This window comes from Halichoerus grypus, chromosome 4 (genome assembly GCF_964656455.1).
Source record: "Halichoerus grypus chromosome 4, mHalGry1.hap1.1, whole genome shotgun sequence".
NCBI lineage: Eukaryota > Metazoa > Chordata > Mammalia > Carnivora > Phocidae > Halichoerus > Halichoerus grypus.
This window is the reverse complement of record NC_135715.1, coordinates 161,738,809-161,765,757: the sequence shown is the minus strand read 5'-3', so window position 1 is coordinate 161,765,757 and position 26,949 is coordinate 161,738,809. Positions and strand designations below refer to the sequence as shown.

At 35.6% G+C, this 26,949-nt stretch overlaps 1 protein-coding gene across 5 annotated transcripts in view; it reads left to right on the top strand.

Moving 5' to 3' along the window:
* The window catches only part of ICA1L (islet cell autoantigen 1 like), a 69,224-nt gene that overhangs the window by 23,144 nt on the left and 19,131 nt on the right, over window positions 1-26,949 (top strand). For 4 of the 5 annotated variants that reach the window (XM_078071211.1, XM_036070716.2, XM_036070714.2 and 1 more), the window contains 8 exons: window positions 1,412-1,580; window positions 4,005-4,077; window positions 5,345-5,468; window positions 7,032-7,230; window positions 8,977-9,102; window positions 10,471-10,569; window positions 11,825-11,907; window positions 14,158-14,201. In XM_078071211.1, coding sequence (XP_077927337.1) covers window positions 1,412-1,580; window positions 4,005-4,077; window positions 5,345-5,468; window positions 7,032-7,230; window positions 8,977-9,102; window positions 10,471-10,569; window positions 11,825-11,907; window positions 14,158-14,201 — 917 coding nt within the window. Of the gene's footprint in view, window positions 1-904; window positions 942-1,411; window positions 1,581-4,004; window positions 4,078-5,344; window positions 5,469-7,031; window positions 7,231-8,976; window positions 9,103-10,470; window positions 10,570-11,824; window positions 11,908-14,157; window positions 14,202-26,949 lie in introns of all 5 variants that reach the window. The other variant, XM_078071210.1, reaches the window with a different exon arrangement.

Sequence of the window (26,949 nt, the reverse complement as noted above, 5' to 3'; positions counted from 1 at the left end):
TTTCTATGTCATTTTGTTTGAGGTAGACCCCAAATAGTATGTAGTTGGATATAGTTTTTTGTTTTTTATGGTTTGAAATTGTTTGTATCTGAGAGGAAGTTTGCATTTATCATACTAAATAGTGTAACTGTTCTTAATCTTGTTTTTCCTACCCTGCTTTTGCTGGTTTTTTGCTTTTTTGTTTTGCACCTAGTAATTTAGAAAGTAGACATTCTATTTTTATTTAATTTGTAATTACTTCAAAAAAATAAAACTTTCTTTTTTTTTTTTCATTTTTTTAAAAGATTTTTATTTATTTATTTGACAGAGAGACAGCAAGAGAGGGAACACAAGCAGGGGGCGTGGGAGAGGGAGAAGCAGGCCTCCTGCTGAGCAGGGAGCCCGATGTGGGACTCGATCTCAGGACCCTGGAATCACAACCTGAGCCGAAGGCAGACACTTAACGACTGAGCCACCCAGGCGCCCCCGAAACTTTTTTCTTTACTAACAGTAATACTTCAATATCTGTTGATTCCCCTGAAAATGAATGAATCACATACTTTAGTACCTCCCTGTGGTCCTGCCTCCCACCGGTTATTGGAATAATTTAGGCTTTTAAAACTATTATTATTATTTCCTTTTTTACATCTCCTTAAGGAATACTTTTTACATTTGCATTTCCTTATATAGCCATGTTAACCATATTAAGAATTACTTAGATATTAATTTTCAAATCGACAGGTTACAATTTCCATCTTTTTTTTTTTTCTATAATTTTTTAAACCCCACATGGGGCTCAAACTCATGACCCCAGGATCAAGAGTCATGTGTTCTTCTGACTGAGCCAGCCAGGCACCCCCCCATCTTTATTGCTAACATATCTCTCCTATACTTAAGATCTTTATTTTTGTTTTTTTTTTTCCAGATACCAAAGTATTTCTTTGAGTGAGTTTTAAAGAAGAGTATGTATCTGAATCTTTGCATATCTAAGAATATTTATTAAATGTGTATTCTGACACAGCAGTTATAAATATAGCAAGCTTTTTTAAGGAAATGATAGTAGTATGCAAAGATGTGTGTATAAGTTCATTTGCAGTATTATTACAAAGCAAAAATTAGAAACTAATAGATGTCTGTAAGTAGATTGGTTAAATAAAATAAAATTATTTCCAGTCATTATTGCAATATTATAATAGTTTTATCATCTTTGTCTCCTAGCTGAAATTAACGTAAATATCATTAATCTTTCTGCCTGTTACTTGTGCAAGTTGTAGCATAAGTTTAGACCATACAGGGCAAATATTAGTATGTATAGCTATTAACATTAATATTCCATTTAGTATCTTTTTCACTTTTTCAATTGGATTAAATACTCACTGACTAGATATATATTATTGAAAAAATTTAAGAAATTTTAATCTGTTCCTTGTAGTCACTCCATGGATTCCTTCGGACAACCCAGATCAGAAGATAATCAGTCAGTAGTTAGCAGAATGCAAAAGAAATACTGGAAAACTAAACAGGTCTTTATCAAAGCAACGGGAAAAAAGGAGGATGAGCACGTGGTGGCATCTGATGCTGAACTGGATGCTAAACTCGAGGTAAATTTGAGGATTCTTTATATTGCATATAAGTGGTTATTCTTTGGGACTATGAAGAACTTGCAGATTTGATAATAGAATGTTTAATTGTATTCATGTGTCAGTCAGATCTTCTGGGTAGGAGGTCACAATTCTCACAAATTGAGAATTGGCAGAACTGGTATTCATAAATTAAGAGAAAGAATAATTTAATTTCTCTGGCACAAGTATTAGTTTTTAAGCTAAATATTAATGAGTTAATTATATTCCTAATTAAAACCATATACTCATTATATATCATGTTGTAATATTTTGTACCACTTTTATGTGAGGTCTTATATCTCACTGAAATTAATTGAAATCAAATAGTGAGGTTTTTTATTTTTTATTATTTTTTTAAGTTTATTTCTTTATTTAAATAAACTCTGCACCCAACGTGGGGCTCACACTCACAATCCTGAGATCAAGAGTTAGTTACATGCTCCACCGACTGAGACAGCCAATGGCCCCGAGTGAGGATTTTTATGTTAGAGTTTTTGTTTCTATAATTAAGGGATAGAGTTATTGAAGTATTGTAATGTGTTTTTTGGCTGTGTTTTTCATTTTAAATAAAAAAAGTAATTACCATGAAACTACTTTAAACCTGTGTTTTACATTTTTAAGTAATTAAACTGTCCCCTATATATACAAAAATTTCTGGGTTTTTAAATGCAGGTTTACTAATTCCATGTATGTATACTAATTGAAGATACCTTTTAAAAATATTTCCAAGCAGGAGTTCTATTATGCTTGGAATATAATCATTTGTTGCAATCCTTAAAAGTATAGGTCCCATTAAATAGGTCATAATCTACTAAGTATCTTTATTCTACAAAATGTAAACTTATGTCATGGCCATAACAAATATGGAAATAGATAACAAATTAACAAGCTTTTACTATTTGTGTTGAAAAGTATTCTTCTTATGATTCAATGACAAATGTGGAATAAATGAAGGGACTTGATTATTAGTAATAAATGTTTCAAGGCTAAAGGAACTGTTTACTGTTTCCACGTATATTCCCACAGAAGTAAATTTTCCTGTCTTTTACATTGTTAGGTAATCTGTGTGACATATTTTATATTTTTGTCCATTAGACAAATATTTGAAATCACCCAAGTACTTTTTCCCGCATTTGTAGTATATTTTTTAAGAATGAGAAAAATTTTCATTTTATGTATACTTAAATCATCATGTTGTATGCTTTAAATATATTACAATTTTGTAATAACACAAATTTTTCCCTCAGTTAAAAAACTTTCATTGTAAAATAAAGTTTAAAAACTTTCATTGTAAAAATAAAAAGCAATTATATATAAATCTTTCAAAGACCCATGGGGGAAAAACCAACTATAACCATTTCATCTTAGTAGAACAATCATTTTTATATCTTTTACTAGTCTTCCATATGATTTTAAAACAGCTTTTTAAATTGCCAAGTCCATATACCAAATTCATTTCAAACATACCTAAACTTATGTGGAAAGTTGATGGTTGCTCCTCCATTTAGATTTTAGTGTCTATCAATGATCTTCCTTAGGTCTGATCACATATCAGAATAATAACAAAACTGTTTCAGAGAGGGAATACTCAGGCTTAGTGGTGGTATTGGAAATTTATTTGATACTCAAAGGGTTAGTGCCTAATACTATGCTACAGTGCCAAGGTCTTTTTGAACTAAAGTCTTGTAACAATTCTTCAGCAGAGGACTTGGTGGGAAGAAGGCTATACCCTAAAACCTATGCCATCTCATTTCCCTGGGAAAACCTAAATTTTTAGATGTGTGTGAAGAGTTGCCTCATGTGTATAATATGTCCAAATCTCAAATTTTCATGTGCTTACTTTGAAATGGGTGTCTACTGGATGTTTTATTTTTCTGTTAGCTATTAGCAACAGTAGTAATGAAGGGAAAATTTCAAACAAAAACAATCCAAAAGTAATTTATTTTTGATGTTGTAATACATTACTTAATTTTTTTGGTAATTCACTCACATGTTATGCTTAAAATAATACTGTAGAAAAGCCAGATCGAGAGTTAACATTTTCTAAAGTTATCTATACTCTTTTCATCTGTAATTGGCAATATTTGATACAGTTTATATTGGATTTACATTTTTGCTATTTAGATAGTTTGGAGCTGAGGGGAGGACAAACTCCACAGTTACAAATTTTTATTAGTCCCCATGTATTTATCACCATTTTTTCCAACCCTCATGGGGGAAATCTAAATGGGGGAATCTAAATTTTCTGTATCAAAGATAAAACCAATACTGAAGTACATCAAAGTCAAGGAAAACAGACATAACACTTACAAGAAAATGTTGTGCTTTTGAAGTGCTTAAAACAGATATGTTTTATTTGTTTGTGGTTCTTTAGATTGTCCTAATAAAATTTATATTTCAAAGGTTTTTCACTCCATTCAAGAGACATGCACTGAACTTCTGAAGATAGTTGAGAAATATCAGCTAAGACTCAATGGTATGAAATCCTAGATATCTATCCAATAATTCTCATTTAAAATAAATAATTCACTTGCATTTTTGAGAATGAAATATTTAATGTAAAAACAATAGTTCACTGAACTATTTTGTCAATGGTTCCTTATGACAAAGAAGTGACAGTGAGGAGCAGTGGGAATGGGGAGCTAGCATGTGAGTGGGCTTGAGTTCTGCTGCTGCCTCAGGGGTCCTGAGGGACTTCCCTTTCAGTTTGTTTTGTGTTTGCTTGTTTTTTTTAAGTAGGCTCTATGCCCAACGTGGGGCTTGAACTCATGACCCCAAGATCAAGAGTCGCATACTCTACGGACTGAGCCAGCCAGCACCCCTTCCCCTTTCAGTTTTTAACTTCAGCTTTTCCAACAGTAAACTAGGGTGAAATTAGGCATGATGTTAGTCATTTGTCACTTTAAGCTTATAATTTGAACACTTTATGGGCTCCCCCCCTTATTAGTCTTATTGTGATTAGAGGGTCAGACTTCTAAAACTTTGTGGTCAAAGACCACTTTTGTTCCGTGTTTTACTTTCAATCTGTTGTAAACTGACACTTTTATAATATACAATAAAAATTGATTTCTAGAAAAATGAAATTAAAGAAGACATGCAAAATATAAGCACACTTTTTTATTATTAGTAGATTCAACACATATAAAATAGTCAAATTAGTAAGTTTCTAAACAGCTTCTTAGTTTTGGTACTTGTTACAGGCTGGTAACAAATGGTTCTGGGTTGGAACTGGTCAGTGGACCACACTCTGAGTAGCAGTATACTACATGACAACTTTTAGGGTTTCAGTAAGATTGTGGATGTCTGGTGGGCCTGGGATACTGAGCCAGGGTGGGAGTCAAGATTAAGTTAAGTTTAAATAGGATACAAATACTTTGTAAGAGGCAATGATCTAAAATGCATGTCTGCACAATTGCTAATGCATCATTTGTGGTTTTGTCATTTTGGAATCTTTTTTTTTTTTTTTTTTTCCACTAAAGATCAGCCTTTCCCAAAAGCAAGGTCCATGAATTCACTACATCAAAACCATCTGGAGCACTTGTAGGTGGGAGGAAGCAGATCCTAAGACCTATATAATCAGAATCTCTGGAAGTGGAGCCCCAGGAATTTGCATTTTTAAAATAAGCCTCTCCTTCCCCCAAGTAATTCTTACATATAGAGAATTATTGCTGTGAGAGTTTTAGTTGTGTGTTTTAAACAAATGATGAAATGAAACAATTAACTATACTGTAATTTTTTCCTAGTTATATCAGAGGAAGAAAATGAACTGGGGCTCTTTTTAAAGTTTCAAGCAGAACGGGATACAACACAAGCTGGTAAAATGATGGATGCTACTGGCAAGGCACTCTGTTCTTCAGCCAAGCAAAGGTTTACTATGTTTTACATCATCCTTAAATCTATAGTCAACATGATAGTTTTGACCTATGTTTCTAATATCTGTAAAGATTACTGATCATTCCAGTATAGGGTTAAAAGAGAGATATATTACAGCATATAATTGTTTTGATGCCTCTTATTTATTTTGTATGTAAAAGAATTACTTAAAAATGGACATTGTAGGTTGCTTAATTCCTAGAAATAGGCTTTAAGCCTATATTTAAATTTCTTATATGGTCTAATATAACAGGTACATACATATAAAAATATGTATATTTTAATTATTTTCTTTCTTTTTTTGGATACTGTACTATCTAGTAGTACATTAGAACTTTTCTTCTTTTTTTTTTTAAAGATTTTATTTATTTATTTGACAGAGAGAGACACAGCGAGAGAGGGAACACAAGCAGGGGGAATGGGAGAGGGAGAAGCAGGCTTCCTGCGGAGCAGGGAGCCCGATGCGGGGCTCGATCCCAGGACCCTGGGACCATGACCTGAGCTGAAGGCAGACGCTTAACGACTGAGCCACCCAGGCACCCTTAGAATTTTTCTTCTTTTTAAGCAGAGAGCATTTTTTCTTAATTATTTGGCATTTATCACTTTTACAGATTTTTAAGATAAAGATACCTGTTGCAAAGAATCTCCTACATTTACTACATGCAGCCAAAATCTTTGCATTTTCAGAAGAAAAATCAAAACAGGTCTTATCAGACCTGTAATGACAACGTATAACTTAAGTGGCTTTATTCTGAAACACCGCATCAGTGCAAAAGCCCATCATTAAGGAACACTCAGTACAAGGCCCTTCAGTGCCACTAAGTCAAAAACGCAGACTAGAGGAGCTGGGTTTGATTTGTTTCTTAAATTCTTGATTTTTTTGTCCTCATCCTCAGCTGCTGAGAACTCAACACTCATTAGTTCTTCTAGCATTTTATCCTCTTTTCTATAGAGCTTAGGTTTTACCTCAATTTGTCACATGAAAGGCTTTCTATTTATGGGATTATGCTTTGTGAATACAGGGTCTCTTTTACCCATGGAACTCTTTTCTAAATGGCAGATTTACTTGGCAGGTTACTTATACATGGATTAACATCCAAAATGTTGCAAAAATAATATATTTCTTAAAATAAGAAAAGGGAGAGAGACACATCATTATTAGCAATTCAAAGTTGGCTATATGATCTTTATTTGCTTTCTAAAGTTCCTTAGGCATCTTAATAATTTCCTATTTTATAGACTCATCTTTTTTTTTTTTTTTTAAGATTTTATTTATTTATTTGAGAGAGAGAGACACAGCGAGAGAAGGAACACAAGCAGGGGGAGTGGGAGAGGGAGAAACAGGCTCCCTGCTGAGCAGAGAGCCCGGTGCGGGGCTGGATCCCAGGAGCCTGGGATCATGACCTGAGCCAAAGGCAGACGCTTAATGACTGAGCCACCCAGGCGCCCCTAGACTCATCTTGACAGCAGATATGCTTTATGGTTTTAAACCTTTGTTTTTATTTTGTTTTGTTTATGGGATGTATATCCCTTTGGTTTTTACCTCTCTGCCATTAGATTGGCCCTGTATACTCCTCTGTCTCGTCTTAAGCAAGAAGTAGAAACATTCAGTCAAAGGGCGGTATCTGATACCTTGATGACAATCAATCGTATGGAACAAGCGCGCACAGAATACAGAGGAGCCCTGCTGTGGATGAAGGATGTGTCCCAAGAACTGGACCCAGACACCCTAAAACAAATGGAAAAGTTCAGAAAAGTATGAAAATCCCTTCCCTTTCCTTTTCTTGATATATAAACCTATTGAACTTACACAGAATAATTGAATCAAGATCATAAAATATCAGGCTATTTTTGAAACGCATTATATTATAAATTCTTGGTTGCTTGGAGATCTTTGAAGTACAAAAGGTTATTACACTTTTTTTTTAATTCTTTGAGTGACATCCCCACCCCATCAACCTTTTCTATTAATTTTTTTTTTAATCCCTCTCACAGTAGCTGTCACTACCCTTTAAATGTTGCTTCCCTGGACTATTGAGATTTGTTTGCAGGAGGGGGAAATAATTTATTAGTGAGGAAAAAATAATTTAAAAATTCAGGTAACTCGATTAGTATAAGAAAAAGTGAAGATTATCAGATTCTTCTTTTGCTACAATACATAGTTTGACCACAGACCTTTAAAGTATGTATGGACTTATGTTTTTGCTAAATAAACTACTTATGAATTGTATCCCCTAAATTTACCATATATGAATAATAAAATTCACTCCTTCACTTCATAAATATTTAGAGTACATATAATACAAATCATATTTATTGATGGAGCCTCTCTACCAGCCGTATAGGCCACAGAAACCTGTTATTCTTTCCCCTTTATAGTCCATGACAATTAGAATACAATCCAAGGGAGTTGTCAGACAACATTGTGAATACACTAATGTCACTGAATTATATATTTTTTAAATGGTTAAGTTTATATTATCTGAATTTCACCTAAATTTTTATAAAAAAAGAATGGATTCTAAACTTATCTGGACCCAGATAGCCCTGCACAGTCTGGTTTCTGGTCCCTGTGCAGCCACATCTTGCACTTCCTATACTCTAGCCCTTTCCGTGCCCCAGGAAGGAATATGTTCTAGCCTATTCCGTATTGTTCTGCAAACATATTAAGCTCTTCACCCACCTCCCACGCCCAGGACTTTTGTCCTTGCTTTTCCCTGAGCCTGGAATGCTCTTCTCAGAATCCTGGCATGGCTCGCTTATCATCTTTCTGTCCCAGTTCAAACATCTTGCATGAGCTCATCAAAGGCTTCCCTGATCATCTTACCAAAAGCAGTCATTTCTTTTCACTTATATGTTATCTTTGCAACTTGAGATTATCTTATGTATTTATTTACTACTGTTTTTTCCTGTGCCTCCCCACTCAGGGATGGTGGGAAAGAACATTGTTTTCTTCACCACAATATCCCGGTGCCTGGCACATAATAGATACCTTATAAATACTTGTTGAATGACTGAATAAGTATATTTAAAAGTTGAATATTCATGCCACTTGGTGACATATGACTTACCTTAAGTATAAGAAATATGATAGACCTATATTTAAATTTATAAATGTATCTCCATGATTCAGAATTATTACTACTGCTTCTCAACACTTTAACTATGTCCCCTTTCCATTCATTCTTCTATTAGCTAAATATTACCCATCAGTGGTTTTGGATATTTCTTTTTATTTGGAATCTGTGGGGTTTTTTCTTCTTAACTATATACTTTCCATTTATCACTGCATACTTTCTCAGCATAAAGATATCTGCTAGAAAGAATCTCCTACAATTACTAAAAATAGCCAAAATCTTTACCATTAATCATGAAATAATAATACAAGGAAAGAGAATTAGTCTTCTTTATTACAATTTCATTTGTCTGAAAATATGTATCATGAGCCTGTATGGTATGTCTGTATTATCAGTAATAATAATAAATATTATTGTGGTTGCAGGTACAGATCCAAGTGAGAAATAGCAAAGCTTCTTTTGACAAGTTAAAGATGGATGTTTGTCAGAAAGTGGATTTACTTGGAGCTAGTCGCTGCAATATGTTATCTCACTCCCTCACTACCTACCAGGTACCCACCTCCATGGTCAGCATGTCCTTGCAGTAAAGATGAGTGGTGAGATTCCTTTTTAAAAGTTGTCTAAAGGGTATTAAAAATTGCATAATTAATCAGATTCCTTTGACTTTGAAAATGGATTTATTGAGGTTATGACAGAGAATCATAGAATTCTAGACTGAAAAAGACCTTCGGGATTGCCTAGTCCTGTATCTTCATGTTATTCTCCTTGGTGTCCTAGGAGAGGGAGACTTTGGGGCCATCTAGGTTTGAGTGGGGGTTGTTGAGGCAGAATTCACAGCTCACTAACCCTGGTTCACCCAGAACTACTCCACTTTGAACTTCTACACACAGTTTCATTTGAAGCAAAGATGCTGTGGCCCAGTAGTTTAAAACGTTTCTGTCATTTTGTAGCTCAGGGAAATGAAACCTAGGAGAATTAAAGTAAATGACAATGTTGGGCTAAAAACTTAAGTTTTCTCATGCTGGGTCCCATGTTTTCATTCTGCCAAGTCGCCGTCTCCCACCACTTTAACCTCAGCAGTCTCACCTGTGCTTCTACTACCCCAAATCACACATAAACAGCATGCAGTGAGTAAGGCAGATGTTAATTAGTAGCAGTGACTAATTTTAACATGTATTTGTGAATGGCAAAATAGAATCAACTGTATTTACATAAGAATAATAAACTAAAGGGAATGGACATTCACTGGGCCTTGTAGGAAATCTACCTCCTTTGGTTCAGTCCTGTGGAATTCAGGAGTCAAGAAAGGATGCACTTAAAAATAAAAGTATCTGCAAACCCATGTAGCATACACCTGAAACACAATAGCTGTTAGTTCAGTTCTCCTTTATTCTCTCCACTCAGCCCACTTTGAATACAAACTTTGAAGCACCAAGGAAAGTGTCCCAATTACTTGAGTTGGCTTGAGAACACATTTCTTTTTTTTTTTGTCTTTCTTGTGCCCTAAATGAAAGACTAAAGTTAGTGGTACATACTATTTTTCCCAGTTAATAAAGGTTTATATATGCTTACCAACATAAAGATTTACACATATGCCCCTAATATAAATATGGTATTTTTGTGCTTTTAACATTTCTCTTTTGGACTCTTCAGAAGGTGTTCTAATCTACTAGCATTACTCTCTGGCTGACTCCAGTGTACATTCCAGTGCTGTATACAGATAGGCACATATATATGCTGATAGATGCCAGTTCTTATGCAGAATTACTATTTACACTGCTTTCTGGTTCCTCAAACTTGGAAATTGATTTTACTTCCTACTGCTTATTATTCAGCAACCATTCATCTACCTACACTAGTGAGGAAAAATAGCAGGGAAAAAAATCATAACTGTAGTGACCACCTTTCTTTTTCTGCAGAGGACACTGCTTGGATTCTGGGAGAAAACAGCCCGATTGATGTCCCAGATCCGTGGGGCCTGTACTGGCTTCCATCCATATGATTTTGTAGCTCTCAAGGTACATTTCTTTCCATGCTCTTTTGTTAGATACATTATACTTCATTTGGATATCGAAACTACTTTGTACTAAGCCTAACTTTGAATTTACAAAATATTGGGAAACATTTTTCAACATTCCTTCAACCAGTCGTTTTTCTGTACTTCCCTGATTCCAAGTGCTACCAGCAACACTAAACAAATATGAGAATACTGCTGGTGGGCTCAAGATTTTGGGTGGGGTTGGTGGGGAGTAAAAGAGCGAGCAAGAGAAAAAATTAAAATGCAAACGAGATAAGAAAAAGTCATGGAAAAGAAAAACTTCGGAGGAACAAGCAATGGAAAATGGTCATTGGTTTTCAAAAACAACCAGAGTACCTACCTGACAGTTTTAGAAGTTAAAAATTTCCTTGCTTTACTTTTATACTCATGTTGTAGATGTGATTCATGGTGCAAAAATTACGGGTGATTCCAGCTTAAGAGACTACTGTATTGTATTAGATCAGCTCTTTCTGTAATGCCTACATGTAAAAGGTACTCTCAGGTTTTTAACATTTGCATATCTTCCTGTCAACCTTTGCATATGGCTTATCTAGCAGAGTCACACCATGGTAATCATTTCTTTAATTTGGGTAGGCTAGGTTTCAGTCCCTTTGAACTTATCATTCTGCCTTGTTTTAAATAGAGCTTGAAAATGTTATTGTTGAGATTACTCAAACTGTATGTGTTATCTGTGATAGATTCATATCTTGCACCTGTGTATTCCTGGGGCTTGGTATGGATTTTTAAGTCATGTTCTGACATAGCATCTTCTAGTCTAATAGATACCCTTGTATTAGTCTTTATGTTTTTTGTTGTGTGTATGTTTTGGTTTTTTATTTTTTTCTATATCAGTGTTTCACTGGATAGCATACTGTGTTTTTAGGCAAATTTAATATCTAATTTCTGTTCAGATGAAGTTGAAAATCTTTAGCCATATTTAGAGCATTGCAGTCAAAGCCAGAAACACAGTGTGTCTTCCTTGGCATATGACAGACTTGTAAACCCTGTGGCTAGCCCGTGTCACAGGCGGTATGGTTGCCACAGACACCAGGATAAACAGGGACACAGGGCTTAGTTCAAATTACATTAGCATATTTTTCCCATATCTCTCACTCTCTAGTCTCCTTCATAATTATCCCTATTTTATGTTGTTCCTTAAAATTTTTATTTTCATTTTGTTTGCACAAAGAGAGAAACAGATTCCATCTACTTAACATTGAATTTCTTGTCCTTAGCAACTACAAGACACTCCAAGCAAGCTTACCGAAGACCACAAAGAACAAATAGAAAACAGTTCTCTCACTGAAAACCTCAATAAGTAAGCAGGCAGAAATATGGTGTTATGGATAATGATACATGATATATGATATATTTGGAAACTGTGGATACTGATACAGAATATATTTGGAAAGAGTTGTTTCTTTTCTGACTTACTGAATATTTATTTCTATGTCATTTTTCCAATTAGTATTTTTAAGGGATTTTTTTTTTTTTTTAAGTGAGCTCTGTGCCCAAAATGGGGCTTGAACTCACGAGATCAAGAATCAGGTGCTCTACCGACTGAGCCAGCCAGGTGCCCCATTTTTCCAGTTAATATTAAACATTTGTTTTGAAGCCTTATTTTTCCCCCTATTTTAAACATGGCAGGCAAAGTTGATGATAAGAGTACAGAACAGATTGGGGTGATAACTCCAAATTCTATAGTTTGGGAGAGTGAGCTTTGTAGTAAGAGCCTCTACCTAGCGAATCCCAGAAGGGCCAGCTTGAAAGAGAAAGGGACAAGTGCCAGCAGCTATGAAACAGAAGCTATTGAAAATCTGTCTCTAGAGCAACACAAATGGGACTGGGGCTGGTTACCTAAAAATGGGGGTTTTTGCCATGCACATCCTTTATGTTACCTCTTTCCATTTTATTATATCGTACCCTTGTTTTCCTTTCAGAGCTGCCACTTCTCATTTTAACTAGATTGCACTGAGTGTAGTAACAAACCCAGAAATAAGACTTGAACTGTGACAAACCATATATTGCTGAGTGGAAGGTGATTCAGGATATAAGCATGTCCCTCTTTTCTCTATGGGGAAACCCAAACAAATTTTTTGGCTAACTTGAATATGTAAACAATTTAGATGTAGCTTAATCAAATGTATAGTTATAAATGAAACTTATCCATTGACATTTACAATCCTGTTACATGAAATATATTCATTTAGTAAATTTTTTCCATTATCACATTTCATGTAAGTTTTATTCAAAATCCTCTCATGCATCTTCAGCATTATGAGAACTACCTTTTGAGTTAACCAACAGAGTCCAAAGCACTTTACTTTCTCTTCCATCTAAGTTGTTTAAAAACCCATGTATATATGCTGTCATTGGAAATTTCATTCCAAGTCATTAGTATCTATTTGCTCTGTAGGTTTATTTTTGTGTTTTTTGCAAATAAATACTGTATAGGTTTCCCCTGCTATCTGAAAGTGAAGGTCCCAATGAAATATTTCATAAGCCAGTACAGTGTAAGGCAAAGAAGCAATTACCATTAATTTTTGTGAAAAATTTTTTTAGTATTCCTAGACCCAAAAAATAACCTCTCTTAGGTTTTTCTGACACCCTAGCACACATCTTGCTAATGTATGCACAAAATGAATGGAGATAAAGCACAGATGCGCACAGACACAGTTCAGAGCTGTAGCGGCTTAGCGCGGAGATGCCGAGTGTCGCTCCCAGGGAAGGAGCTTGGTGGGGCCGCTGTCGCTGCTCAGTGTGCACGCTGCCTCTAAAAGGGCTCCTTGCAAAACAAACACTTAATGCTGTTTTTGCTTTTTGCCTTTTTTGTAAAAGTGAAAATCCCCTTTGGGCTTCTTCCAGTTAGCAAAGGTGGGTACTAACGTAGGTCTTCTGTAGAAGCATAATGCAAGCTTTTGAAAAGCAGGGGATTACCTGTATTGCTTTTTACATATCTTTAAAGATTTATTAAAAACAGCCTCTAATACTAGAATTGTGAGGTTACACCCCAGGAATAATGCCTAAATCTATGTTCAACTTCTTTGTCAAATTTTTTCTTGCACATGGATGATATAAATATCCAAAGTTAGTATTGACTGAGAATATTTTAGGCAAATGTATCTTCTTTTGCAAACGTCACCTTGCTTTTCAAAATAGAGTACTCCATTTTTTCTGCAATTCTTCATTCCCTCTATTTAGATCCCAGGTATTATTGAGCAAATGCTTCAGTGCTTGAAAACTAAACCTCATACTCTGTGAGTTTGGTGACAGATGTTCTCTATGATGTGGTACTTAACACGGTGCCTATAATACTGAACACGGTACCTGGTGCTTCATCAGTACTCAGTAACTGTTGTTGAAAGAATAAGGGATGAAGGATCATTTTCATAGTCTATGTAGATCTAGAGAAGAAGTGACATTTGTCTCAGATTTTAGATCTATCTACAAGACAACTATTTTATATGTCATCTCAGTTAAAAATATTTTTTAACCATATACAACTGTAGAATATGAGTCCCAAGTATATTTTAACCAAAATCTTTGCGTTTTTTGGTTTTTACTTTAGGTTAGTTTTGTCAGATGAGGAAGTGAGCTTGAGAAATGAACCAGGTAAGATGGTAAATTCATTAAAATGTGAAATGATCACATTTGAAATGTCAAAACAGTTTGTCACAACCTTTTAAAACAGATTGTATGAATATCCATTCATTTAAAAAACATGTTAAGTCAATTTATAAATCTCTTCTATATAAACACTTTTGAGTTAGATTTCTTTTCCCCCCAGCTTTACTGAGTTATAATTGACATACAACACTGTAAGTTTAAGGTGTACAGTGTGATGATATACGTACGTATTGCTAAATGATTATCACTATAAACATAGTTAATACATGCATCACTGCACATAGTTACTATGTATCTTTTGGCGGCAAGAACGTTTAAAATTTATTCTCTTAGCAACTGTCAAGTATGTAATACAGTATTGTTAACTATAGTCACCATGCTATACATTAGATCCCCAGAACTTAATCATCTTTAGCTGGAAGTTTATACCCTTTGACCAAATTTCACCGTTTTTTCCTGCCTCCCAGGCCCTAGTAACCACCAATCTACTTTCTCTTTCTGAGTTTGACTTTTTAAGATGTAACATTTAAGTGAGATCATATAGTATTTGTCTTTCTCTAACTTATTTCACTTAGTGTAATGTCCTCCAGACTCATCCATGTTATTGCAAATAGTAGGATTTCCTTCTTTTTTATGAGTAAATAATATTCAATTCTATTCTATTATATATATGTATATATATAACATTTTCTTTATCCATTTATCTGGGATGGACATTTCAGTTGTTTCCATGTCTTGGCCATTGTAAATAACACTGCAATGAACATGGGGATGCGGATACCTCTTCAAGATAGTAATTTTATTTCCTTTGGATATATGTACCCAGAAGTGGAAGTGCTGGAGCATATGGTAGTTCTGTTTTTAATTTTTTTTTTTAAAGATTTTATTTATTTATTTGACAGAGACACAGCAAAAGAGGGAACACAAGCAGGGGGAGTGGGAGAGGGAGAAGCAGGCTTCCCACTGAGCAGGGAACCCGATGCAGGGCTCGATCCCAGGACCCTGGGATCATGACCTGAGCCGAAGGCAGACGCTTAACGACTGAGCCACCCAGGCGCCCCTGTTTTTAATTTTTTGAGGAACCTCCATACTGCTTTCCATAATGGCTACACCAATTTACATTCCCACCAACAGGGCACAGGTGTTCCCTTTTCTCCACATCCTATCCCACATTTGCTATCTCTTGTCTTTTTGATACCAGCATTCCAGCAAGTGTGAGGTGATAGCTCACTGTGGTTTTGATTTCTATTTCCCTGATGAGTGGTGTTGTGTATGTGTTGTGTATATGTCTTCTTTGATTGGAAAAATGTGTATCTAGGTTCTTTGCCCATTTTTAATCAGGTTATTTTGTTTGTTTTTGCTATTAAGTTATGAGTTCCTTACAGATTTTGGATAGGAACCCCTTATCATATAGATGATTTGCAAGTATTTTACTCATTCTGTAGGCCAGTGTGATTGGGATTTTTGATTGTTGATTGTTTTGTTGTTATTTTTTTGCTGTGCAGAGGATTTTTAGTTTGATGTAGTCTTCTTTATTTTTGCTTTTGTTTCTTGTGCTTTTGGTGTCCAAGGCAAAAAAATCATTGCCAACACCAATGTCAAGGAGTTTTTTCCCTAGTATTTTTTTTAATTGAAGGATAGTTAACATATATTAGTTTCAGGTATTGGGGGCGCCTGGATGGCTCAGTCAGTTAAGCATCTGCCTTTGGCTCAGGTCATGATCCCGGGTTCCTGGGATTGAGCCCTGCTCAGTGGGGAGCCTGCTTCTCCTGCTCTCTCTGCCTGCCACTCTCCCTGCTTGTTCTCTCTCTCTCTCTGTCAAATAAATAAATAAATAAAAGTCTGTATTAGTTTCAGGTACACAACACAGAGATTTGACAGTTATGGACATTACAAAATGTTCACCATGATAAGTGTAGTCACCATCTGTCATCCTGCAAAGTTATTACAATATTACTATTTGTATTCCCTGTGCTGTACTTCCCATTCTCGTGATTTATCTATTTCATGACTGGAAGTTTGTACCGGATGTGTATGTTGCCTCTGCCTCCACCCCACTCTGCTCTGGCGACCACTGGTTCTCTACATTTATGTGTGTTTCTTTTTGTTGTTGTTTGTTTTGTTTTGCCTTTTTCTTTTTTTTTTAGAGTCCAGATATAAGGGGAATCATATGGTATTTGTCTTTCTCTGACTTGTTTCACTTATCGTAATACCCTCTAGGTCCATCATGTCATGAATGGCAAGATTTCATTCTTTTTTATGGTTGAGTAATTCTGTATGCATTCATGATCTATATTTATAATGTCCTATTTTAAGCTGATAAGAACTTCAATAGCATATGGAAACTCTACACTTTCCTCCCCCTCACATTTTAGGTTATTAATGTTATCATTTACATCTTTTTTATTGTGTATCCAGTAACAAATTATTGTAGTTATAGTTATTTTTAATGTTTGTTTTTTTAACTTTTAAACTAGAGTTGAAAGTGATTTATGCACCACTCTTCCAATATTATAGAATCTGACTTTGAGTATATATTTACCTTTACTGATGAGTTGTACACATTTGTGCAGTTTTATGAGGTTATTTAACATCCTTTCATTTCAGCTTGTAGAATGTCCTTTAGCCTTCCTTGTAAGGGAGGTCTAGTGGTGATGAACTTTCTCAACTTTTATTTGTTTGGGAAGGGCTTTCTCTCTCTTTCCTTTCTGAAGGACAGCTTTGCCGGGTATAGTATTCTTCACTGAGTTTTTTTCTTTCAGTATTTTGAATATATCATACTGCTCTCTCCTGGCCTATGAAGTTTCTCCTGAGAAATCTGCTTACAGTCTTATGGGGGCTCCCTCATATGTGAGAAGTCACTTTTTTCTTGCTGCTTTAAAAATTCTGTCTTTGACTTTTGACAATGTGATTACAATGTGTTGTTGTATCTGACTGGACAAAGCTGCTGCTCATGCTCTGAGGTTGGGGGAGGCCCACTGGCTGTATTTTGTGTTTAAGTGGTGCTGTCGGCTGGGATCCCTGGGAAAGGGCTGTGCTCTGAGGTCAGGCAGGGTCACTAGCTGGGCTTCACAGTCATCTCTGATCAAATGATGCCACTGCCAAGCCTCTTTTTTCAGGCAGGGCTTCATGGTCTGATATGGCCTCAGCCTGTGCTTTGCAACTAGCAGGACTGCAGAGGCTGGGTTCTAAATCAGGCGGGACGGTGGCTGTGCTCTGCTGTTGGGCAAGATTGCTGGCCATACTTCCTAGTTGAGTGGGCCTCATGCTTTACTGCATGATTGGGCAGGGCTTGAGACTGTGTTTTACAACTGAGTGGGATCACTGACTGGGCTCCCTGCTTGGGTGAGACTGCAGGCTGTGCTCAGCAATTGAGCATGGCCATCCGCGTGGCTTCGGTGCCAGGCAGGGCTACAGACTGGAGTTTGCTGCTAGGCAGCACCGTAAGCTGGGCTGTGATGCTCTCCAGGGTCACTGTTAGGGCTTCCTGGTAAGCTAGGCAGGAGGTTATGCTTCATACTTGGCTGGGGCTGCTGACTTGTTTCTCTTTCTGGTTGGGTGGTAGGATATGCTCTGTAACTTCCCAGGGTCTCAGTCCAGGCTTCCTGGTCAGGTGGGACTGGAGGCTATACTCAGCAATGAGTTAGCTTTCTAGCAGTACCACTTATTTTCTTTAGGGAATTTTGATTTTCTCTAAGATAAGGGCTTTTAATGTAGACATTTATTTCACAGGGTGGTATGATTAAGTTTCAAGCTTTTCCTCACACTTCAATAAATGTTCTTTTTTTTTTTTTATAAATACATATTATGTATACAATCAGTGTATATTCAATCAGTGCAGCTTTGGAGCCAGGAAAATCAGGGTTTGAATGCCAGCTTTTAAAAACAAGTCATTTACCTCTCTCATTTTTCTCATCTGAAATGAGTCATATACTCCTACCTTACAGAGATATCAACACTAGAGATACTTATAAACTACATAAACTACACGATAGGTGTACTGTTAATGCAAGAGGCATTTTTAAGTGTACACATAGATACAGACCATGTTGATAAACCATAATAATCATGGACTTGTATACCTAACATAGCTTCAAGTGTATGTTCAAAAGGTTAGCTTCTTGTGCATATATAATCCCATACTCAAGTAGAGAGCGTATTTTTAAAAGGCCCAGATGAAATATAATGGATATTGTTGTAGTTTCACCATTCATTTGTAGCATTATTCAATCTTTAAAAACTGCTGTATCAGTAATTATGTCTACTTTTTTCAAATTTATTTTATTTTTTTAAAGATTTTATTTATTTGACAGAGAGACAAAGTGAGAGAAGGAACCCAAGCACGGGGAGTGGGAGAGGGAGAAGCAGGCTTCCCACGGAGCAGGGAGCCCAACACAGGGCTCGATCCCAGGACCCTGGGACCATGACCTTAGCCAAAGGCAGACGCTTAACGACTGAGCCACCCAGGCGCCCCATGTCTACTTTTTTTTTAAAAGATTTTATTTATTTATCTATTTGAGAGAGAGAGAGAAAGAGCACAAGTGGGAGGAGGGGCACAGGGAGAGGGGAAGGGAGAATCCCAAGCAGACTACTCACTGAGCTTGGAGCCTAATGCAGGGCTCAGTCTCACAACCCTGAGATCATGACCTGAGCCAAAATCAAGAGTCAGATGCTCATCCAGCTGAGCCACCCAGGTGCCCCGTTATGTCTACTTTTTATTTCCAAATATTTATTTGTTCCTTCTCTCTTTTTTTTTTAATTAATCTTGCTAAAGGTTTATTTATTCTTTCAACAAATCAGCTTTTGGTTTTGTTAAACCTGTCTATTGAATCTTTGTTTCATTAATTTTTAGTTCTTATCTTCATTATTTTCTTCCTCTATTTTTTTTTTTAAGGCTAAAAATTTCCCTTTTTCTGTATCCCACAAGTCTTTTTTTATTTATTATTACTATTTTTATTTATTTTTATTTGACACAGAGAGAGAGATAGCGAGAGAGAGAGCACAAGCAGGGGGAGTGGCAGGCAGAGGGGGAGGGAGGCTCCCTGCTGAGCAAGGAGCCCGATGCGGGGCTCGATCCCAGGACCCTGAGATCATGACCTGAGCCAAAGGCAGCCGCTTAACCGACTGAGCCACCCAGGCGCCCCTCCCACAAGTTTTTTTAAAAAAAACTTTATTGAGGTATATTTTCTTTATCATAAAACTCATTCAGTTGTATAAGTCATTAATTTTTAGTTACTATGGAGCATTGCAACCATCTCTGTAAGTCAGATTTAGAACATTTTCATCCCTTCAGTAATAAGATCCCTCACACCCGTTTGCTGTAATCCCCATTTTCACTCCTAATCCTTTTTGGACGTTTCATATAGCTAGAATCATGTAATATGTGTTCTTCTTGTATCTGATTGTTTTCACTTCATATAACACTTCTGAGCTTCATCCATGACACAACTTGTGTTGGTACTTCCTTTTTATTGCTTAATCCATTGTATGGATGTCCATAAACTTTGATATATAGTATTTTCATTATAATCTGGTTTAAATTGTTTTAAACTTTTCATTATATCTTCTGTCATCTATGGCCATGAGTGATTTTAAATTGTGTTTCTGAAATTGCCAAATTAAGGAGATACTGAAATTAATCTTTTTGTCATTGATTTTTAAACTTAAACCATTATGGTCGGAGAATGTAACCTTGTCATACTGATTCTTTAAATTATTGGGACACTCTCTATGGACTAAGAAGTGGACGAATTTTCTAAATATTCCATATGCTTGATGTGTTTTCTAACTGTTGAATGCAGGAGCCTATATAAGTATTACATCAAGCTAATTATTTGTGCTGCTTTAAGTCTTTTGTATCTTTACTAATTTTTAATTTACTTGATGTATCAATAATTGAGAAATGTGTTTTGAAATCTCTGCTATTGAGGTGGATTTTCATTCTTCCTGCAGTTTTTCACTTTATATACTTTGAGGATTTTGGAGTGATGGTTGTATATAAGTTTAAATGTTTTTTTTAAAGATTTTACTTATTTTATCCACTTATTTTTTTTAAAGATTTTATTTATTTGAGGGAGAGAGAGAGAGCACGCAAGCAAGAGAACACAAGCAGGAGGAGCAGCAGAGGAGAAGGAGAAGCAGACCTCCTGCTGAGCAGGGATGCCAATGTGGGGCTCAATCCCAGGACCCTTAGATCATGACCTGAGCTGAAGGCAGCCACCTAACCGACTGAGCCACCCAGGAGCCCCTTATTTATTTATTTTAGAGAGAGAGAGAGAGGAAGCACAAGTCGGGGTAGGGGCAGAGAGAGAGAATGCAAGAAGACTCTGTGCTGAGCACAGAGCCTGACACAGGGCCCAAACTCACAACCCTGAGATCATGACCTGAGCTGAAACCAAGAGTTGGACACTCAACTGACTGAGCCACCCAGGCACTCCAGTTTAGAATTCTTATATCTGTTTGGCACATTAATCTGTTATCAATATAATGACCCCTTCTGTCCCTAATACTACTTCTTGGCTTATAGTTTCCTTTGTATGACATTAGCTTAGCTTAAGTAATTTTATTTTTGTTAGTATCTGCTTTGTATACCGTTTTCTGCACTTTCACCTTCAACTTTCCCATGTTCTTATATCTTAGGGTGTGTCTCTTGTAAATAAAATTAAGCTGGATTTTTGTTTTAAAGGCCCCATATATCAGTTTGTCATTCCTTTGTTTGATGAATTTAGTCCATTTACATTTATTGTCATGATTTATATTTGGACTTGTATTTTCTGTTTTCTCTTTGTTTTGTTCTTCCACCCCATTATTTTGTCCCGTTTTGCCTTATTTTGGATTGATTAAGGTTTTTTCATTTGTTATTAAAGATTTCTTAGTCCTTTCTTTTTTCCCATGTACTAGTTTGGAAGTTACACATCTTATTTCTGTTTTTGGTGATTTCCCTTGAATTTGATCATGCATACTTTAACCGACTGAGCCACCCAGGTGCCCATATCATACATACTTGAAATAAAGGCTAGGTTTATGACTATCTCAGTATTCCCAAAATATTACAAAGATCTTAAACTAAACACAGTTACTCCCATCTCACTTCACCAACTATTATTCTTCAATGTTTTATTTCTTTTTGTGACCTCCCACAAATCAATAAAAAGTATCTTTTTATGAAGAAATGTTATTTATATATTACCAGTATTTTTCCTTTGTTACTATTTCTTCATATATTTCAGATCTTCATTGTGATCTCATTTTCCTTTTCTGTAACTAAAGATGCCATGGTGGTGAACTTGGCTTATGTTTGTCTGGAAATAATTGTTATTTCTCATTTTTGAAAGACAGTTTTGCTCGGTAAACAATTTTAGGTTGGTTGGTATTTTCTTTCACCATCTTGTGAATATTGTTGTATGTTTTCTGCTTTCCCTGGGCTGTTGAGAAATCTTCTGTTAGTCTAATTATTTAGTGAATTTGGTTTTCTTTCTGGCTGCTTTTAGAATATGCTGTTTGTTTTTTGGTGTTCTTGCTGTTTCAGTACAATGTGTCTAAATGTGCAGGGTTTTTTTTTGTTTTTTCATCTTTCATAGTATGAGTTGTATTTCCTGTATCTGTGTCTTTTACCAGTTCTGGAAAATGTTCAATCATTATCTTTTTTTTCTTATATGCTGAATATACATACCTCCACCATTATCTTTTAAAATATTGCTTCTCCTCTGTTTTCTCTATTTCCTCCTCTGGAACCTCAGTAAGCTTATGTTGGACTTTTCATTCATCTTTCATATCTTTTGTCCTCTCTTTCATATTTTCCATCTCCTTTCCCTCTGTTCTTCAGGTCTAGGTAAATTCTTCAGGTCTGTTTTTCACTAATTTTCTCTTCTTGCATTTAATCTGTTTAATCTATATGAGTTTCCCACCTCCCCAGCAAGCTTACTTTTTATTTCTAAGAGTCCTGTTTGTTTCTTTTACAAATCTCTGCCTCGTTGGTTATTATAGTATTTTGTTCTTTCTCACCTTTTGTCTCATATCTATATCTAAAAATACACATATTTGAAGTCCTTGGTCAGGTGTCTTTATTATTTATTGGTTTCTCTCAATTTGGTTAGGTGTCTGACTCTTAATTTTGCCTTAGGTCATGTTCTCGGGGCCATGGGATTGAGCCCTATGTTAGGCTCCGTGCTTAGCAGAGTCTGCTTCTCTCCCTCTCCCTCTGCCCCTCCCCACACACTCATATGCCCTCTCTCTTTTAAAGAAATAAATAAATCTTAAAAGAAAGAAAGAAAGAAAACCAAACCCCACATAAGTACCAAAAGCAATGTGGAGTAAAGCAGATCATTATTAAAGGTTTCTGGGGAAGAGAGAGGAGGGAGATTAGCCTGTGTCTTATACAGCAACATCTCCTTAAAGATCCTTTAGTACCTCTCCATTCCCCAAACTGTTTCTGTAGCTTACCAAAATTTCCATGGTGTGTGACTGTCTGTCACCCATTCTTTCCCTGCACTCAAACTCTTATTCTCCTCTTCACTTCCTTCTCTAGCCACCTCCAGAATCTCTTTCCCATACTCAGATTTTTCCAAAGTTCAACTGAAATCTTTACTGATAGTCTATTTTTTTATCCTTTGTAGTTTTAAACCATCTTTATACTATTTGAACTTAATTTATCCTTTGCTTCTTTATCTTAAAGCTAAATAACACTGAATTCCTTATACCTTTCTTTTGATTTTGTTTTTCTTTTGATTGCTTTGGTTTATTTAACTTTTTCCATTTTCTTTTGTAGTATCCCAAATTGAGCATCAAATTTTAAGAAAAGTGTAGTAGAGATATTACTACCTTGTCTTTAGACGTATTACACCCTCTAAGCTCACTATACAGCAACACTATTCATGTTTTACATAGGAGACATTTACATTTCATTATCTCTTTAAAAAGTGTCCTTGATAATAGTTGAAGATGTCAAAATCTTGGGCTTTTTGTTTTTGTTTTTCTTTGCTTTTTTTTTTTTTTTCTGGTCTATGTGTTTATACTGGGTTGTAAATGAGGTACAGGTGAATTATGTGGGCAACTGGATCCCAAATTAATGATAGGGCATAATTTGTCTCAGTATACACCCCAAACTTGGAGATAGTTTTGTTTTTTTTTTTTAAACAATTTTTTGCCTGGGGAGCTTTGGGAGTATGCTGTCTTTTAGCACATATGTTTGATCTTTCCCTTCATATGAAATTACTACTACTGTCACTTTGGTGGAGGTGAGGAATGCAGAGAACCTGCTTACAACTATGCACGTAAAATAAGTATCTATTGTGCAGAGACACGGAGATCAAGCAGAATAAAACATAAAATGGACTTTCAGAGAATACAGAATTAGACACAAGTCCACGAGGGAAGGGATAGGCTTCTGAATGTGAAAACTTTTTTTTAATTGAGGTATAAATGACATACTAGTTTCAGATTTGCAACATAATGATTTGATATTTGTATATAATGTAGAAGGATCACCACAATAAGTCTAGTTAATACCCATCACGATACACAGAAAATTTTTTTCTTGTGATGAGATTTATTTTTTCAGCAACTTTCAAATATACAATACAGTATTATTAACTAGTCACCATGCTATATTACATACCTATTATTCATTTTATAACCAGAAGTTTATACCTTTTGACCCCCTTTACCTATTTTGCCCACCACCCCCTCCCCATCCCCAGCCTCTGGCAACCACCAAATCTGGTCTGTGAGCTTGGTTTTTGTTTGTCTTTTTGTTTTTTAAATTCTACATATAAGCAAAATCATACAGTATTTGTCTTTCTCTGTCTTATTTCACATGGCATGTCTATAAGGTCCATCCATGTTGTTAAAAATGGCAAGATTTCATTTTTTTAATGACTGATTAATATTCCATTGTGTGTGTGTGTGTATGTGTATATATATATTTTTTTTCTTTACCCGTTTATCCATTGTTGCACTTAGGTTGTTTCCATGTCTTGGTTATTGTAAATAATACCACAGTGAACGTGGGGGTGCATATATCTTTTCGAGGTAGTGGGTTTTGGTTTTTTTGTTTGTTTGTTTGTTTTGTTTTTTCAGATAAAATACCCAGACGCGGCATTGCTGGATCATTTGGTGGTTCTATTTTTAATTTTGGGGGGAACCTCCATACTGTTTTCCACAGTAGCTGTACCAATTTACATGGAATGTGAAAACTTTTAACTTTCAAGGGGACATAGATGCAACAAAGGACCTGAATACCTATGCATATTATAAAGTTATTTGTGTGTGTATACACACACACACACACACATATATATAAAATATATATATTGTATTACAGATCTTTCTCAACTTTAGATGGGGTCACATCCTGATAAACCCATCGTAAATTGAAAATATCATTAAGTTGAACACCTGAAACTAATACAACACCTGTATGTTAACTATACTGGAATTAAAATAAAAAATTTAAAAAATTTTTTAAATCAAAAAAATAAAAAAGGTATTTTCTTTCTATACCAAAAAAAAAAAAAGCAAATATCATAAGTCAAGATGCATTTAATGTATCTAACATAAGAACACCATAGCTTATCCTGGCCTCTGTTAAACGTGCTCAGACACTTACATTGGCCTGCAGGTGGGCAAAATGATCTAACACAAAGCCTATTTTATAGTTAGGTATTGAATATCTCATGTAATTTATTGAATGCTGAAACTGAAAACAGAATGTTTTTATGGGTACAGCAGGTTGTAAGTGTATCAGTTGTTTATCCTGTGAGCACATGGCTGACTGGGAGCTGTGGCTTGTTGCTGCTGCCCAGCATCACAAGAAAGTATTGTATTACGTCTCACTACCCTGGGAAAATATCAAAATCAAAATCTGAAGTACAGTTTCTACTGAATGTGTATCTCTTTTGCGTCATTATAAAGTCAAAAAATTGTAAGTCAGACCAGTATAAGTAGCGGACCATCTGTGCACACAAATACACATGTATATACACATATATATACACATACACACAAGTGTGATTTTTAAAAAAGTAATTCTTTAAATTTTTACATCTCCATTTTATATGTATTATAAACTGATTTGGTCAACTGCACACTTAGGCCGAATTATTATTATTATTTTTAATATGAAAGAGTGATTTTTATTTATTTAAGATTTTATTTATTTATTTGACAGAGAGAGAGAGAGTGAGAGCGGGAACACAAGCAGGGGGAGTGGGAGAGGGAGAACCAGGCTTCCCGCGGAGCAGGGAGCCCGATGCGGGGCTGGATCCCAGGACCCTGGGATCAGGACCTGAGCCGAAGGCAGACGCTTAACGACTGAGCCACTCAGGTGCCCCTAGGCTGAATTATTATAAAATATGACAGTAAATACGCATGCTAGATTTCTCCTTATTCAGCTTATCATTTATGTGCTTTTGTACAAGGAAAAACATTTTCAAATAAGAGAATTTGGAGCACCTCAGTTTTCTAATTCTGAAAATGGTAAGAAATTATAATTTCATTATATATGGATAATTTATTATTTAAAATTCTTTAGTTTTAATTTAATAATTATTTCCTTAACATTAAAACCTGTATAGGTCTCTATACAGGGATACAACCCTTTATTTCTATTTTGTAGCACATCACAATGGAAATGAAGTCATTATTTGTTTTATATGTTTAGGCCCTTATCCAAATGTATCTGTGTAACTGTGAGGACTGGTAGGACAGTGTCTGTCTCACTGTCTGGTGTACCTCCACCATCCAGCAGTTGTAGACACTCAGTAAATACTATTTTGAGTATCTTTCCCAATCACTTATGTTGCAAATATTTTCCCCCACTTTGTCACTTGTCTTTTGACTTTTCATGTAGTTGTTTCTTGCATGTAAATTTTAAAACTAATTTTATGTAGTCAAATTTATTAATCTTTTCTTTTATTGGATCTTGATTTTTGTCATATGCAAAACCCAGGTTAGAAGAGTTCATTTATGCTGTTTTCTAGTATTTGTATACTTTTATTTTTTACATTTAGATCTCCAATTCACTTGGAGTTTATTTAGCCATATGGTACTAGCAGTGGCTTAAATGTTATCGTTTTGCAAGTGGCCATCCTTTTATTATCATTTTTTTAAATGCTATCTTTGCCATAGGAATTTGAGATAACTTCCAGTCATATACAAGGTTTCTATATGTACTTGGGTCTGTTTCTGGACTTTTATATTTCATTGATGCGTGCATGTACCAGTACCATGTGGTTTTAATTACAGAAACTTTCTTTTTGTGTTTTTATATCTGGTAGGGCTAGTATCCTTTTCATTATTTTCTTAGCTATTCTTGCGTGTTTATTTTTCTTTTTTTCTTTTTTTTTTAAAGATTTTGTTTATTTATTTATTTGACAGAGAGAGAGAAACAGCATGAGAGGGGATAGGGTCAGAGGGAGAAGCAGGCTCCCCACTGAGCCGGGAGCCCGATGTGGGACTCGATCCCAGGACTCCGGGATCATGACCTGAGCCGAAGGCAGTCGCTTAACCAGCTGAGCCACCCAGGCGCCCCGCATGTTTATTTTTCAATATAAACTTTATATCATATTGTCTAGCTCCATAAAAAGGCTCATTGTTACGTTTATGGTGATCACATTAAATGTGAAAGACTGACAGCTTGATGGTGCTTAGACATCCTGACCAGAAACAAGGGACATTTTTCTATTTGTTAAAATTTCCTTGTATATCTTTTATATGGTTTTTTTCATAGAGGATT